The sequence below is a fragment of the Salmo salar genome, chromosome 11 (genome assembly GCF_965601325.2).
Source record: "Salmo salar chromosome 11, fSalSal1, whole genome shotgun sequence".
In the NCBI taxonomy this organism is placed as follows: domain Eukaryota; kingdom Metazoa; phylum Chordata; class Actinopteri; order Salmoniformes; family Salmonidae; genus Salmo; species Salmo salar.
Genome location: NC_138301.1, coordinates 80,158,177 through 80,175,995, shown reverse-complemented (window position 1 = coordinate 80,175,995; position 17,819 = coordinate 80,158,177). Strand labels below are relative to the sequence as shown.

Below are 17,819 nucleotides of genomic sequence, written 5' to 3'. Positions count from 1 at the left end.
AGGCAACATGTTGAGTGAGCCCACTCCCTTGGCTGAGAAGCAACCCAACACATGAATGGTCTCCGGATGCTTTACTGTTGGCATGACACAGGACTGATGGTAGCGCTCACCTTGTCTTCTCCGGACAAGCTTTTTTCCGGATGCCCCAAACAATCAGAAAGGGGATTCATCGGAGAAAATGACTTTACCCCAGTCCTCAGCAGTCCAATCCCTGTACCTTTTGCAGAATATCAGTCTGTCCCTGATGTTTTTTCCTGGAGAGAAGTGGCTTCTTTGCTGCTCTTCTTGACACCAGGCCATCCTCCAAAAGTCTTTGCCTCACTGTGTGTGCAGATGCACTCACACCTGCCTGCTGCCATTCCTGAGCAAGCTCTGTATTGGTGGTGCCCCGATCCCGCAGCTGAATCAACTTTAGGAGACGGTCCTGGCGCTTGCTGGACTTTCTTGGGCGCCCTGAAGCCTTCTTCACAACAATTGAACTGCTCTCCTTGAAGTTCTTGATGATCCGATAAATGGTTGATTTAGGTGCAATCTTACTGGAAGCAATATCCTTGCCTGTGAAGCCCTTTTTGTGCAAAGCAATGAGGACGGCACGTGTTTCCTTGCAGGTAACCATGGTTGACAGAGGATGAACAATGATTCCAAGCGCCACCGTCCTTTTGAAGCTTCCAGTCTGTTATACAAATTCAATCAGCATGACAGAGTGATCTCCAGCCTTGTCCTCGTCAACACTCACACCTGTGTTAACGAGAGAATCACTGACATGATGTCAGCTGGTCCTTTTGTGGCAGGGCTGAAATGCAGTGGAAATGTTTTGGGGGATTCAGTTAATTTGCATGGCAAAGAGGGACTTTGCAATTAATTGCAATTCATCTGATCACTTTTCATAACATTCTGGAGTATATGCAAATTGCCATCATACAAACTGAGGCAGCAGCCTTTGTGAAAATTAATATTTGTGTAATTCTCAAAACTTTTGGCCACGACTATAGGGCTTGACATTAACCTGTTTATCCACTTCACCTTCAGACAAGGTGACTGAAAATTGTTGTTTGATGCAAGAAACCAAATAAAATGCATTATTATTCTCAGACCATTTACAGAGAATCAGACAAATTATGCTACCCTCTGGCTATTAGCTACTTAATTTATTCAAGCCTGTCTCAAAACACAACACTTCCCATTTTAAGGCAAATGTCTTTACCTGACTTGCTTTTGAAAGATGTCTAGAAATGTACACATTTTGCGCTTTTGTAAGAAGCAATCACTCCTCTATTGCTGACTACAAGTGATCTGTAACTGGACTAATAACTAGCAAAGGATATAAACAAAATGTGCACACTTGGCTGCATGCAGCTTTCGCTTCGATCTCAAAACAAGCTAATCTACTCATGACTGCTCATGCTGTAAACACAGTCCAAATCAAAGTAAATGGCACAGATCCATATATTGCAATGGTCTATTTGCATACAGTACCAGTCAAAAGTTTGGCGCCACCTACTCATTCAAGGGTGTTTCTTTATTTTTACTATTTTATACATCGTAGAATAATAGGGAAGACATCAAAACATATATGGAGTACATGTTGTAACCAGAAAAGTGTTAAACAAATCAGAATATATTTTAGATTCTACAAAGTAGCCACCCTTTGACTTTATTTTATTTAACCATTTTATTTAACTAGGCAGGTCAGTTAAGAACAAATTCTTATTTACAATGAAGGCCTAGGAACAGTGGGTTAACTGCCTTGTTCAGGGGCAGAACGACTGATTTTTACCTTGTCAGCTCAGGGATTCGATCCACCAACCTTTCGGTTACTAGTCCAACACTCTAACCACTGCCGCCCTTGATGACAGCTTTGCAGAGAATGCCAAGAGTGTGCAAACTGTCATCAAGGCAACGGGTGGCTACTTCAAAGAATCTCAAATATAAAATCTATTTTGATTTAACACTTTTTGTGGTTACTACATGATTCCATATATTATTTCATAGTTTTGATGTCTTCCCTAATATTCAACAATGTAGAAAATAGAAAAAATAAAGAAAAACCCTGGAATGAGTAGGTGTCCTAAAACTTTTGACTGGCACTGTATATACTGAACAAGAATATAGATGTAACATGCAACAGTTTCAAAGATTTTACTGAATAACAGCTTATATAATAAAGTCAGTACATTTAAAGAAATTCATTAGGCCCTAATCTATGGATTTGCAGCTGTTGGTCACAGATACTGTAAGTATTTTTTTTTTTTTTAAAGCAGTTGGGTGTGTGGATCAGAAAACCAGTCAGTATCTGGTGTGACCACCATTTGCCTCATGCAGCGCTGCACAGCTCCTTCGCATAGAGTTGATCAGGTTGTTTACAGTGGCCTGTGGAATGTTGTCCCACTCCTCTTCAATGGCTCTGCGAAGATGCTGGATATTGGCGGGAACTGGAACACGCTGTTGTACATGTCGATCCAGAGAATCCTAAACATGCTCAATGGGTGACATGTCTTGAGTATGCAGGCGATGGAAGAACTGGGTCATTTTCAGCTTCCAGGAATCGTGGACAGATCCTTGCGACATGGGGCCGTGCATTATCATGCTGAGACATGAGGTGATGGCGGCAGATGAATGGCATGACAATGAGCCTCAGGATCTCATCACAGAATCTCTCTAGTTGTCCGTAGCTTATGCCTGCCCATACTATATCTCTGCCGCCACCATGGGGCACTCTGTTAATAACGTTGACTTCAGTAAACTGCTCGCCTCCACGTTGCCATACACGTGGTCTGCGGTTGTGCGCCCGGTTGGACGTACTACCAAATTCTCTAAAACTACCTTGGTAGAGAAATTGACATGAAAATATCTGGCAACACCTCTGGTGGACATTCCTGCAGTCAGCATGCCAATTGCACACTCCCTCAACTTGAGTCATCTGTGGCATTGTGTTTTAGCGTGGCCTTTTGTTGTCCCTGGCTCAAGGTGCATCTGTTCAATGATCATGCTTTTAATCAGATTCTTGATATGCCACACCTGTCAGGTGGAATGATTTATCTTTAGCAAAGGAGAAATACTCACTAACAGGAATGTAAACAAATTTGTACACTCAATTTGATAGAAATAAGCCTTTTGTGTGTATGGAACATTTCTGGGATCATTTATTTCAGTTCATGAAACATGGGACCAACCCTTTACATGTTGTGTTTATATTTTTGTTCTGTGTAGATCTACTGCAGCTCTGATTGGTTATTCTGCACCGGTCTGTGTAGAGTATGGGCTGAGTCATGCATGTCAATGCAATAGAATCCTACTCCGCTCTGTTCTGCCTACAACAAAATCTTTGCGTAGTTAGTTTTGGATACCAAGTCTTGCATAGTTTGTTTTTGTTTGGGTATGTTGCATTGAAAGTGGCCAATATTGCGTTGATTTGATCACAATTGCCACAGTAAAGGGAAACGTTGATAGTGTTAACTAACAGGGAAAACCGTATAAAGCTGAGTGAAGTTCAATCTCCTGCTTCTCTCCACGGGCTGATATTTATTCTGACAGTCCTAGGGGAGCTTCCGCGGCAGTCTCGGGGCTACTGCGCACCCGCTCAGCTTAGAAGGAACATTTGTTGCTGTCCTCTAGGCTGCATCCCAATGGGCTCTGGTCAAAAGTAGTGCACTATAGAGAATGGAGTGCCATTTGAGACAGAGCCTTAGACTATCTAGAGCAGCACATGACTGATGAATAGCACTTTGTTAACTGGTAGTTGTGCTTGTTTGTGGCTTGGTCACAGTGTAGGCTAATGAGTGGCATAAGGTTGTCTGAAAATGTCACTAGTTGTCAAATCCGTGTTTCCTCAATTCCCCTCAAACCTCTCATTGGAGGAGAGGATCCAAGGTCCCTCCCTCAGACTTCATCTAATTGACCTTCCAAGGACGGAGGAAGCAAGGACTTGACAGCTAGTGAAGTTTTTAGACACAGTCTAAGGGGGGGATCTGTAAATTAGCCAATTTATCCTTGAGATCTATCTTAAGTTAAAGTTGAGTGCCTGAAGTGCTTTCTTTCACAGCCTGCGTGAACGTGTGTGTGTGTGTGTGTGTGTGTGTGTGTGGTGTGTGTGTGTGTGTGTGTGGGGGACTGTGTAAAAGTGTAAGACCAGCTTGTGTAACTGTATTTCACCGGTCTCTATGCGTGTGCTTTTCCCCATGCTCCTGTCATTTTCCACCAGGCACGTACACAGATAGGGGTCTACCTGTGCCCGAGCACCTGCCCCTTTGCTCTCCCAGTTGCCAACTGCACTTTTGGATGGTGATATATAATTTTTTTTGTATCCAGTTTTTGTCATTGATGTTCTAAACCCACTGCCCCCAAGTCATCGTCACGTCGTCAAGTTCGCCAACCCCTCGTGGGCCCGGTTGTGCCTTCCCTGTACAGAGATTGCGGGTGCCCAAGGATTCAAACATGCATGGCTCGAAATCAGGTGGAAAAGAAAAGTTTCTGTTCTATGTATTCAATTTCTATGGTTCTGCTTCCCTGGTCATGTGAATGACTTTCTCCTTTCCAGAAACAGAGCTGAGGTTAGAGTCAGGACAATATGACTGGTGCAGAGAAAGGGGCGGAGATAGAGCTATGTAGTTATGGCTGGAAGGAGTCAAGATGTTAGTGTGTGTCCTTGACTGTGTGTGTGGGACGGGAGCCACCTGACGCAGTGAGCATGTGATGCGCGCACACACTGCACATTGACTCCATCTCTGGCACGGGCACACATGTCCAGGGACAGGCTGGTGTGACTATTTTCGTCCCCTTGTCTGCTGTGTGTGTGTGAGGGAGAAAAAGAAAAGGGGCCATCCACTTTGATTGGGACTGAGGGCAGGAGCAGAGTGATGCGACGCTCCATCCTTCCCTCCCTCCTCCTCCATTACTCTCCCCATCGCTCTCATCAGTGTGGGGAGCAGTCTGTGAGGCTCACTGTACACCTCCCCTGCCTGCCTGGAGTCTTCTCCCAGCTGGGCTGTTAGCTGCACAGAGCTAGCTTCAGTCAAGTTAGCATAGGCTAGCATCTACTGTAATATGGCTAATATACTTTGCTTCAGTTAGGCTAATACAGCCCATTTACATTCAGCTAACAAGGGCTAACGTCGGTAAGGCTAAGTAGGGGACCTACTTAGCGTGACCAAGGGGACCTACAGAGCTCTGAGTTTGGAGGAGTGAAAGCAAGGTAAGATGGGACGCCCTCTGAATTTTTAAAAGAGAAGAACAAGAAGCCTGGTGCTTCTAGCTCACACTGGTTTATCTGTTATGATCTGATTCTGTGTTCATGTTGTTGTGGTGCGCAACGCACACACACACACTGGATTCATTTCAGTTTATTTCTCTGTTGATCTGTATGGGCTTGTTAAGTGCTCCTAGAGGACACAGACTGCTGCGCTTTTTATGCCATGTCATTCTCTCCTCTCAGAAAGATCAAGGTGAATCTCTTAAACTCTCTCGTCAGTCTCTCTCTCTCTTTTGTTGTGCTATTTATCTGTTGTTGTGAGTAGTGCTCTTAACCCATGCTAATAGCCTAACTAGTGTCTGCGCTTGTGTGGCTTCATTCACGTGTGTGTGTGTGTGTGTGTGTGTGTGTGTGTGTGTGTGTGTGTGTGTCGTACAGGTAGTCTCACGGACTGTGTTAGCTCGGGCCTGTCCAACCAGGCCAATAAAGATGATATGGTGTTTAATCAATATGATGAAGGCCAGAGCCCAGTCAGCACTTCTCACTCACACACACACAGCAGCTAGCGGACGAATCACGGCATCGGGTGTTCCGTTAGGTTAGGGGTGTCAAACTCATTTTGCCCCTTGGGCCACATTTGGTCTACAGTGATGTCTGCAGGGCTGCATTAGGAAATGTGTTATATTTCAATGCCATCAAAATTTGCAAAAGAGGGTCCTCTATCCATTGTTTTGGGAATTATCGATACTCCCTGACTGTCTAGCTTTAAAGGGATACTTCGGGATTTTGACAATGAGGCCCTTTTATCTACTTCCCCAGAGTCAGATGAAATCGCGGGTACCATTTTTATGAGACTGTGTCCCGTATGAAGAAAGTTAGAGGGTTTCGCAAAGCCAATGCTAACTAGGGCAATGACTGGAAGTATATGTGTATCTGCTAGCATGCCTGGCCTGATCTGAGTTAGGCCACCACTCGCTTTCCTGGAATCAACTCCCCAACTCTTTCTCTCTCGCGCTCTCCATCCATATCCCATTCTCTCACTCTTGCCCGATTTACAATAACAGAGTCAAACTGAACCATAGTGTGCTGACTCGGTTTTAATTTCATATCGTCTTTTCTAGCACAGTTCCAGTAACTATGGTGGATGCAGAACCAGGGCAGTCCAGCTTGGCTTGGTTTTTCTCAGTCGTGTGAGAAGGATAGCTCACATTTTAAATGTGATGCAGGGCTTCCATCTGTCCACACTAGATTGCTGTATAGATATTGGAGTGTCTGTTAAACGTGAGGCTTGGCCAAGAGAGCTGGTGGAACAGTTGTTTTGATTACTTTTCACCATTTATGTTTACTTAGGCTATATACAATAAATGCTGTTAGGACATGGCAAACATTCCGTGAAATAATGTTTATTCGCTACAGCACAGAACATGCATATGTCCTGTCCAGATGTGTCTACAGCTGTTATGTGCAATGTCTCAGTGTGTGTGTTTTGTGTGTGTGTGATGTTGTAATATTCTATCATATTTACTATAGCCTATTGTTTATGCATATTGTTTGTGTTGAAACTGTACACGCGGCCTTAAAATGCAGTTAGGCCTACGGTAACAAAATTGGCTCCAACGTTTGAGCTACCGGTATGGTAGGCATACCTACATTATTTTTTGTTGTTTTTACATAAAAAAACATAAAAAAATCTCCCCAATTTCGTGGTATCCAATTGGTAGTTAGTCTTGTCCCATTGCTGCAACTCCCGTACGGACTTGGGAGAGGCGAAGGTCGAGAGCCATGCGTCCTCCGAAACAACCCAGCCAAGCCACACTGCTTCTTGACACAATGCCCGCTTAACCCGGAAGCCAGCCGCGCCAATGTGTCGGAGGAAACGCCATACACCTGGCGACTGTGTCAGCGTGCACTGCGCCCGGCCCGCCACAGGAGTCCCTAGTGCGCGATGGGACAAGGACATCCGTGCCGGCCAAACCCTCCCCTAACCCGGACGACGCTGGGCTAATTGTGCGCCACCAAGGGAGGGGGCTTCAGCAAATGTAAAAAATTCACCTTCTGCTACCATTTCTGTCAAGCTGTCTACGCATACAGTTTGACGTATAGGTTAGATAAATCCAACGTATGCACTACAACTGCCTCTCCAACACAACACAAAAATTCACCTTCTGCTACCATTTCTGTCAAGCTGTCTACGCATACAGTTTGACGTATAGGTTAGATAAATCCAACGTATGCACTACAACTGCCTCTCCAACACAACGCTGCAAACGCAGCGTTCCATTGGAAAGGACTGTACTTCTGGTGTACCAAAATGCAATGACGCTGTGGTTTCATTTATATTATGCTGTGGCTATATTTGGATACAATGTAGGCTATTTAACCAGCAATTTATTTTGGGAAAAGCCTGATTTTTATTGTCCTACTGTATGTTGGCTGTTTATTTTATTTATTTATTTCATTATCATAACATTCCTATGTTAACAAAGAAGGCCTAGATTGTACAGTGCCTTTGGAAAGTATTCCTTACCCTTTGACTTTTTCCACATTTTGTTATGTTACAGCCTTATTCTAAAATTGATTAAATAAAACAAAATCCTCAGCAATCTACGCACAATACCCCATAATGAAAAAGCGTTAACAGTATTTTTAGCAAATGTATAAAATAACTTATTTACATAAGGTGCATCCTGTTTCCATTGATCATCTTTGATGTTTCTACAACTTGATTGAGTCCACCTGTGGTAAATTAAATTGATCGGACATGATTTGGAAAGGCACATACCTGTCTATATAAGGTCCCATAGTTGACAGTGCATTTTAGAGCAAAAACCAAGCCATGAGGTCGAATGAATTGTCCGTAGAGCTCCGAGACAGGACTGTGTCGGCACAGATCTGGGGAAGGCTACCAAAAAAATGTCTGTAGCATTGAGGGTCCCAAGAACACAATGGTCTCCATCATTCTTAGATGGAAGAAGTTTGGAACCACCAAGACTTTTCCTACAGCTGGCCACATCGGCCAATCTGAGCAACTGGGGAGAAGGGCCTTGGTCAGGGAGGTGACCAAGAGCCCGATGGTCACTCTGACAGAGCTTCAGAGTTCCTCTGTGTAGATGCAGCACTCCACCAATCAGGCCTTTATGGTAGAGTGGAAGCCACTCCTCAGTAAAAGGCACATGACAGCCTGCTTGGCGTTTGCCAAAAGACACCTAAAGACTCTCAGACCATGAGAAACAAGATTCTCTGGTCTGAGTGAACTCTTTGGCCTGAATGCCAAGCGTCACGTCTGGAGGAAATCTGGAACCATCCCTAAGGTGGAGCATGGTGGTGGCAGCATCATGCTTTGGGGGTGTTTTTCAGGGACTGGGAGACTAGTCTGGATCAAGGCAAAGATGAACGGAGCAAAGTACACAGATCCTTGATTAAAAACCTGCTCAGGACCTCCGACTGGGGTGAAGGTTCACCTTCCAACAGGACAACGACACTAAGCACACAGCCAAGACAACCCAGGAGTGGCTGGGCCCTTGAGTGGCCCAGCCATAGCCTGTACTTGAACTCGATTAAACATCTCTGGAGAGACCTGAAAATAGCTGTGCAGCAACACTCCCCATCCAACCTGACAGAGCTTGAGAGGATCTGTAGAGAAGAATGGGAGAAACTCCTCAAATACAGGTGGTTCCAAGTTTGTAGCGTCATACCCAATACAACTGGAGGCAGTAATTGCTGCGAAAGGTGCTTCAACAAAGTACTGAGTAAAGGGTCTGAATATTTATGTAAATGTAAAATATAGATTAGCAAACATTTCTAAAAACCAGTTTTTGCTTTGTCATTGGGGTATTGTGTGTAGCTTGATGAGGAAAAAAACAATTGAATCAATTTTAGAATACGCCTGTAACCGAACAAAGTGTGGAAAAAGTCAAGGGGTCTGAATACTTTCCGAAGGCACTGTACCCTAAATAAAGTGGTTTGTTCAGTTGAACCGGTTCTATTTTTGCCTCGGTGTTTCAGGCTGTTTCCAACGACACAAATACACATTTTAAAACGAGACCTTGCGAGATTATCAATGACTTTATATTGCTTTAGTGTTATTATATTTTTTTAATGAGAATGTATGTAGTAAGTAAATATTAAATGTCATGTATAATACACCTTCGAAAGGCACATAATTCTGTCCTATGGTTTTATATGCATTATTATAAACTGGGTGGTTCGAGCCCTGAATGCTGATTGGCTGAAAGCCATGGTATATCAGACCGTATACCACAGGTATGACAACATGTATTTTTACTGCTCTGATTAATTACTTTGGTAACCAGTTTATAATAGCAATAAGGCATCTCGGGGGTTTGTGGTGTATTGCCAATATACCACAGCTAAGGGCTGTATCTAGGCACTCTGGGTTGTGATGTGCTTAAGAACAGCCCTTAGCCATTGTATATTGGCCATATACCACACCCCCTCGGGCCTTATTGCTTAAAAATGACACTTTAAAGAAATACCGGGATACCCGGGAAAAAAGTGCTTTTATTCTAAGAGTGGAACATTTGTAAAATACCCATGTTTGTATGCCAACTCTCCATCTCTCACTCACTCTTTACCTGCCTCACCTCTCCCTCTATCTCTCTCTCCTCCCCCTCTAGCCCAGGCGCTGGAGCGTATGATGAGTCCGACAGGTCCGAGCCCCAACCCCAACGTCCCGTCAGAGTACTGCAGCACAATCCCCCCTCTGCAGCAGGCCCGAGCTGCAGGCACCCTCAACTCCCCTCCGCCCACCGTCATGGTGCCCGTCTCCGTGCTCAAAACCCCCGGCAGCGACGGTACTTATGCACCCCTTGAACGAGTATCAAGGGTTGCTGTTTAATGGTGTTCCCAAAAGTGATAAACATCCTCTTGCTCTCCATTGGATAGCTTAGCCAGCCACCGTTTGGCTATAATGAAAGATTTAGATTTTTGTTATCATTTCCATTTTTCCCAGATTTCCTGTTTTATTTTCCCTTGTTTCTCATTTGTATTCAGTGTTTCCCCTAGCATTTTGCCATGGCTTAACACTGTCTTATGCTATCTGAGTGACTCAAAAATTCTAACAAATTCAATGTCCCATGTCATGACATTTTTGGAATTTTAGATTCTCCCTGACTCAAGTCTTTTTATTTTGTTGATTGTTTGTTCTCAAAGATCTTATTTAAAAATAATAGCTCCATTATCTTTTCGACATACTTTATATTTGGTTTAATTTAACACTGACAACGTTTTACCATCCCTAAAATGATTTCCCCCAAAAATCGTATCATATATATTTTTTTATCATCGTTTTGGGGAGTGGCGGCAGTGATTTTAGCAGCGGCAGCTAATTTAATATAGGGAAACACTGGTATAAATTTAGCACTCTAAACAACACTTAAAATAGGGAAGTGGGGAAAATGACAGAAGTCCCTGTCCCTGTGTGGTGGATGTGTCAGGTTGTCCTCGTGAGCAGAAGCGTGTGTGGTTTGCAGATGGCATCTTGCCCAACGGAGAGGTGGCCGACACCACTAGGCTATCTGTGACCGGCAGGAGGAGTTCCCAGGAGTCCAGCCCTGTCACACCAGACCCCCCTACGGTGAGGAAGGAACTCTATATATATATATACACACACACACACACACACACACACACACACACGGTAAGAGGCACCTACTCTTTCAAGGGTTTTTCTTTATTTTTATTATTTTCTACATTGTAGAATAGTAGTGAAGACATCAAAACTATGAAATAACACATATAGAATCATGTAGTAACCAAAAAAGTGTTAAACAAATCCAAACATATTTGAGATTCTTCAAAGTAGCCACCCTTTGCCTTGATGACAGCTTTGCACACTCTTGGCATCTCAACCAGCTTCACCCGGAATGATTTCCCTACAGGCTTGAAGGAGTTCCCACATATGCTGAGCACTTGTTGGCTGCTTTTCCTTCACTCTGCGGTCCAACTCATCCCAAACCATCTCAGTTGGGTTGAGGTCGGTTGATTGTGAAGGCCAGGTCATCTGATGCAGCACTCCATCACTCTCCTTCTTGGTCAAATAGCCCTTACACATCCTGGAGGTGTGTTGGGTCATTGTCCTGTTGAAAAACAAATGATAGTCCCACGAAGCGCAAACTTGATGGGATGGCGCATCGCTGTAGAATGCTGTGGTAGCCATGCTGGTTAAGTGTGCCTTGAATTCTAAATAAATCACCGACAGTGTCAGCAGCAACACCCCCCCACATCTCCACCTCCATGCTTCATGGTGGGAACCACACATGCAGAGATCATTCGTTCACCTACTCTGAGTCTCACAAAGGAACTGCGTTTGGAACCAACATTTTTTTGTACTTATCAGACCAAAGGACTGATTTCCACCTGGTCTAATGTTCATTGCTCCTGTTTCTTGGTCCAAGCAATTCTCTTATTCTTATTGGTGTCCTTTAGTAGTGGTTTCTTTGCATCAATCGACCACGAAGGCCTGATTCACGCAGTCTCCTCTCAACAGTTGATGTTGAGATGTCTTTTACTTGAGCTCTGACACATTTATTTGGGCTGCAATTTCTGAGGCTGGTAACTAATGAACTTATCCTGTGCAGCAGAGGTAACTCTGGATCTTCCTTTCCTGTGGCGGTCCTCATGAGAGCCAGTTTCATCATAGTGCTTGATGGTTTTTGCGAATGCACTTGAAGAAACTAAAAAGTTCTTACAATTTTCCGGATTGAGACTGACCTTCATGTCTTAAAGTAATGATGGACTGTCATTTCTCTTTGCTTATTTGAGCTGTTCTTGCCATAATATGGACTTGGTCTTTTACCAAATAGGGCTATCTTCTGTATACCACCCCTACCTTGTCACAACACAACTGATTGGCTCAAACGCATTAAGAAAGAAAGAAATTCCACAAATTAACTTTTTAACAAGGCACTCCTGTTAATTGAAATGCATTCCAGGTGACTACCTCATGAAGCTGGTTGTGAGAATGTCAAGGGTGTACAAAGCTGTCATCAAGGCAAAGGGTGGCTACTTTGAAGAATCTCAAATATAAAATGTATTTTGATTTGTTTAACACTTTTTTTGGTTACTACATGATACCATATGTGTTATTTCATAGATTTGATGTCTTCACTATTATTCTACAAAAATTATGAAAAACCCTGGAATGAGTAGGTGTGTCCAAACTTTTGACTGGTACTGTACACACACACACACATTGTAAACCCCTAGACGCACTCGTTTATTTATTTTCTCTTTCATCCAATTTCTCATCCCTCCGTCTCCTCCAGGCTGGCAGCAGAGTATCCCCTGGCTTTGCAGCGGTGTCTGAGGGTGGTATGTCGGCCCCTGAGGTCCCAGCAAAGGTGGAGGTTGTGCGCCCCCCAGTGTCGGGGCCCTGGGACTACAGCCTGCTGTGTGGGCTAGGGAGCTGCGTAGAGAGGAGCCCCAGTCTGCTGCCAGAGGATGACGAGGGCCTGCCACCTCTACTCATCACCACCGGAGAAGAGGAGGGGGGAGGAGATCTATTGGTGGAGGAGCGACCCGCCCCCTGCCAGATCCTGCTCCTATTGGAGGAGGGAGGCCCGCGACCTTTAACCTTTGTCCTCAACGCCAACCTGCTGGTCAATGTCAAACTAGTCAGCTGTAAGTAGAACACCCATCTCTACCCTCCTGTAAAGTGGCTTCCTCACCTCTCCCTTCCTTCGTCTGCACTGATCTGAAAAGATGGGACTGTTGAAAGCAATATGGTGGATTCCTACTGAGTACATTCCCTGTCCACTTTCTTCAAATCAGTTCAGATGATGGGATGGTGAAAAAGAGAGGGTGTTACCTTTTGAGTTTTGAGATCGAACTCAAACCTCCTTATTCCTAGTCCCAGTCCCAAACTAATGTGTTTCCTCATTGTGTTTCTCTCTACTCTCCTGTAGACTGCAGTAGGAAGTGCTGGTGTCTGGGCTCCAGTGGTCTACAGACAGTAGGGCAGAGGGAGGTAGTGTTCATCCTGGAGTGTCTGCCTGAGGAGAGATCTCTGCCCAAAGACCTGTTCACACTGTACCTCTCCATCTACCAGGATGCACAGAGGGGTAGATGCACACGCGCACGCACGCACGCACACACACACACACGCACACACACACACACACACACATTCTGTTCGTTCCTCTCCATCTATCAGGACTCACAGAGGTAGGCGGAAACACACACACACACACAGACCTGCACGCATTTTGCATAGCATTCACGCAATTTTAGGTCAATGTACGCTGGTACGAAAGACGACCCTGTGGTTTCTGACTCAGCCGTCTGAAATTGGAACTGAGCCATTCTGAGGACTTGGCTGAGGAGAAGAATTCTCTAGCTCTCTGCTCCGACCAGCCCCCAATTGATATTGATGTTGATGTGATATGAAAGCAGAGGGGCTGTATGTTTCTAGAACTGTACCGCGATTGAGAATCGATTCACGTTTAGATGGAGTATTTGTCTGTTTTGGTTTCCAGAGCGAATGCACCTTTTAACAGAACATGTAATGTCCTTGGACTGTAAGGAGTAACGTTAGGCTCCATTAGTCTATGATTGGGTTACATTTACCCCTACATTTTATGTGAAAGTGTCATTGAGGCCACCAGCAATATCCTTTAGGATCAAACATAAGACTTCTGTGTATGACTACATTGTTTGTAATCATTTAAGACTCTAGGGGCTCTATTTTAACAAACCTAACGAAGTGGTAAATCTAGGGGCTCTATTTTAACAAACCTAACGAAGTGGTAAATCTAGGGGCTCTATTTTAACAAACCTAACGAAGTGGTAAATCTAGGGGCTCTATTTTAACAAACCTAACGAAGTGGTAAATCTAGGGGCTCTATTTTAACAAACCTAACGAAGTGGTAAATCTAGGGGCTCTATTTTAACAAACCTAACGAAGTGGTAAATCTAGGGGCTCTATTTTAACAAACCTAACGAAGTGGTAAATCTAGGGGCTCTATTTTAACAAACCTAACGAAGTGGTAAATCTAGGGGCTCTATTTTAACAAACCTAACGAAGTGGTAAATCTAGGGGCTCTATTTTAACAAACCTAACGAAGTGGTAAATCTAGGGGCTCTATTTTAACAAACCTAACGAAATGGTAAATCTAAGCGCAGGCGGTAGAGCTATAGGTTCAGGGGTGTGTCTGAAATATTTTGGATATTTTCACTATCACAATTATCGCCGCGCTCGCTGACGTTGCCGAGAAAGGGCTGGGTTTTGATGAGTAAACAAACTGCGGGTGTGTCAAGGCTTGGCCCCTCACTGGCCAATCAAAACGTCCTCCATGGAGAAATAATATGGCTGCTTCAAGTTGTGTGTTTACAATATTTTATGTAGTGCCTTGGAATCAACTCCAATTCCAATGTTAGTCTGTTATAGTTTGTATAAAGGGCTTACAGAAATGAAATAACAAAATGTAGACCTATCCTTGCTAAATATGTTAACTTGAACCCATTTGCAGTCCACGTTTTGTTCTAAGTAAAGGCGTGGCTTCAATAGCATTCACACTGATATAGGGTCTAGGCCTACTGTCATTTGCATTATGGTTGAGCATGGACATGCCAAACATTGTCAATAAGCAATATTCAATTCAATATTGATGAGGACTTAAAAGAGAACAAATCATTTGATTCAAATTCTAAACAAAACGAAACAACTTGTTTTAAATAGGCTATGTCAAACTAACAGGCACCATCATTTCTCCACGTGGGCATATAATATTAAAACCTCTCAGACTATGGAGGGTTTTACACATATCCAAACTTTTCACAGTAGCTGGACAAAATTCAATATAAAGAGAGGGAGAATGTCCACTCACCGTTATACTGCTCCCAAATAGACCTATATTTTATTAACATAATTGGAACCATTTTACAGATCACATTCACACATCTCCAGAAGTTGCATTGCAAGCACGCAACGGAGCGTTGTCCCAATATTACCAGGAAGGTGAATCATTCTAATACATGTGGTTGTAATAAAATTAAAATGGAAAAACAAGCTATCACTTTATTTTATTTTTTTGCGACAACAATAAATAAATGTCCAATGTAATGATATCATAAAATCACCAGGATAATAAAGACAATCATTGCTGTTGAACCAGCCTTCGTTATAGTAGGCCTAAGGGAGGGCTTGGGTTTTGATGAAACGGAAAACAAACACAGGTTAAAGATCACTTCTAAATACGAGGTTCACCGTATTCACCGAGGTTCTCATCGCTCGTTTCGTGATGGGCATGGACATAGCCTACATCACGGACGTTATTTTACGCAGGTCCAGAACGTGACCTGCATGGCTAAACTATTGTGTGCCTGCCTACAATGCATAGATAAAAAGGGAATATCAGCTCGCTATTTTACTCCTCTCAAACGTGATACTTTAATAAAGCTTTGGGGATTTAAGATTTATTTCCAATTGGATTCAGGAGCCAAAACCCTCTATCGACAGTCTTGACTACTTCGGGATTGCATTGGCAGACAAAAGAAAAAGCCGCCATTGAGAGGAGGGGAGGCTATGCTTGGTTTTAAAGAAAATAAAACGCAATGGGAAGTTTTTTTAATGTTTCTAAATACGATGGATACAGGCACCAAAAGCCCATTACGCTACTCTTGTTCCATGCGCATTTGGGCAGTGTGAGTCGTCATGGCTGGATAGGCTGCGTTCCGTTTGTCAAAATTCATGCCATAACTAACTGCGTTACCGCTAAAACCAGCTTTTGGTTGGTCTTAAATATCCTTATCAGCGGTGCCTGAATTTTTATCTTGTTTTTAAGGACACACTTAAAATATTTCCACCCCGCCCATCTAAGCGCAAGCGAGTGGGTATAAGACGGGTAAATTGCCGAACCTGGCGTTAGGGCTGGAAAATGCCAGTGCGCTGGTTTTTACATGATGAAATTGCTAACTAACGTGGGTTTGACACTATCACCGCCTTAACGCCAGCCAAAAATAGAGCCCTAGCTTTCAGGAAATCGCAGTTACTGGTTCCTCAAAAATACAAAAATGCTCCAGCTTCCTGATGGTGGAAGTTGACTGACCCCCTTGGGCCCCCCCCCCCCAACCCAACCTAAGGCCTCCTCAACCATCTTATCAGAAAATCCTAGGGGGAGCCCTGATTGTACATTTAAACATATTTCTAGTTATCTACTAAATAGCAACCAGTTAAGTACCCATAACAGTCTATAGCCTACCATTTCTACTGAGGCAGTCTTCTGCCAACATCATTATTAGGCAAAAAAAAATGTGCATTTGCCTAGGATTTGAGCAGTGTGGGTGTTGCATAACGTGTCGTCATGGGGGCCGGGGGTGCTGCCACCGCGCTGAAGTGGTACTCTGCACACACTGACCTCTGTCTCTCCCCCTCCCTTAGGAAAGTTTGTGGAGGAGCTGGGCAACGTGGCGTTCACAGGTAGTTTCCTGGGTAGTAAGGAGCACGGCGGGGTGCTGTTCTTCTCCCCTACCTTTCAGGCCCTGGAGGGCCTCTGTCTGCCTCCACAGCCCTTCCTCTGTGGCCTGCTCATCCAGAGGCTGGAGGTGCCCTGGGCCAAGGTCTTCCCCCTTAGACTGCTGCTACGGCTGGGAGCAGAACACAGTGGTGAGAACCCAACAGTTACTAGCCTTGTCTAGGTTCAGTGGTAATAAATGCATGGTGAATCGTTTCAGAAGGCTTTACACTTTGACTGGTTTTCAAAGACGGTAGGTAGCATAAACATATGGATTTGCATCAATATCTGCATCAGAAGTCCCAATGCAAAATTACAATCCTTTTCTATTTTTCGAGTTATTCCATAAAACCAATTACAATGCCAAAGTCATGCCGGAAAATGTTTTTGCAGGGTGTGACATTATATGGATGACCCGGCAAGCCAGCCTATTCCATATAATGTAAACTCCAACAGAAATAACTTCAAATGTAGAACTTCAAATTAAACCAAATCAATTTGCGCTCATGACTACAGGTTTCAATGTAATTTTTTGCCAATTGACAAACAAATACTCTATGAATTTATTGTTACAAATCAGCTTGCACGTTTGCTAGCCAACTAGCCTGCTAACGTTAGCCGTAGTAGCCTGCTAACATTAGCCCTACCAGCCGGCTAATGTTACGTTAGCACTGCATGAGTCAGCCAGTTGCTATCAACATCAAACTTACAGCTACATTAAAGTAAACCAAAGTTTTGGAAATACATATTGCTATCTAACCAGGTATCAAATAATGTTACCGGTATATGCAGTTATCTAAAGTAGAGAGAGCGGAGACTTACTGATTGACGGCTGAGTTAGCTACCAAAGAAGAGCCAAGGAGAGAGGTGCTTCAGAGGGAGAGGCCGTTTCACTAGCCGAGGGAGAGTCCGCTAATCCAATTGTGATATAGTGAGGTAAATCCAAAGTAGATAATCCAGAGGCGGCGTTGGGCACAGGAGACGAGGGGAAGAGTCAACAATAAGATGGCGATTGGAGGAAGGCTCCAGGCAGATGGAAATGATCACAACAGGACAGTCAGTCAGCTACTGTAGCACCCTAGTACTATGCCCAGGTTGAAAAACTCTGGTAGCCCACTTCACAGAGATCATGCGGCCCCCACGTGTGGGGAATCTACAAT

The 17,819-nt window shown here is 43.9% G+C and overlaps 1 protein-coding gene across 3 annotated transcripts in view; it reads left to right on the top strand.

Moving 5' to 3' along the window:
• Positions 1-17,819, top strand: part of LOC106562918 (zinc finger FYVE domain-containing protein 16) — a 60,641-nt gene that overhangs the window by 32,861 nt on the left and 9,961 nt on the right. For 2 of the 3 annotated variants that reach the window (XM_014128019.3, XM_014128021.3), the window contains exons 5-9: positions 9,826-10,002; positions 10,645-10,784; positions 12,475-12,829; positions 13,114-13,269; positions 16,587-16,811. In XM_014128019.3, the coding sequence (XP_013983494.3) occupies positions 9,826-10,002; positions 10,645-10,784; positions 12,475-12,829; positions 13,114-13,269; positions 16,587-16,811 (1,053 nt within the window). The remainder of the gene's footprint in view (positions 1-9,825; positions 10,003-10,644; positions 10,785-12,474; positions 12,830-13,113; positions 13,270-16,586; positions 16,812-17,819) is intronic. The other variant, XM_014128020.3, reaches the window with a different exon arrangement.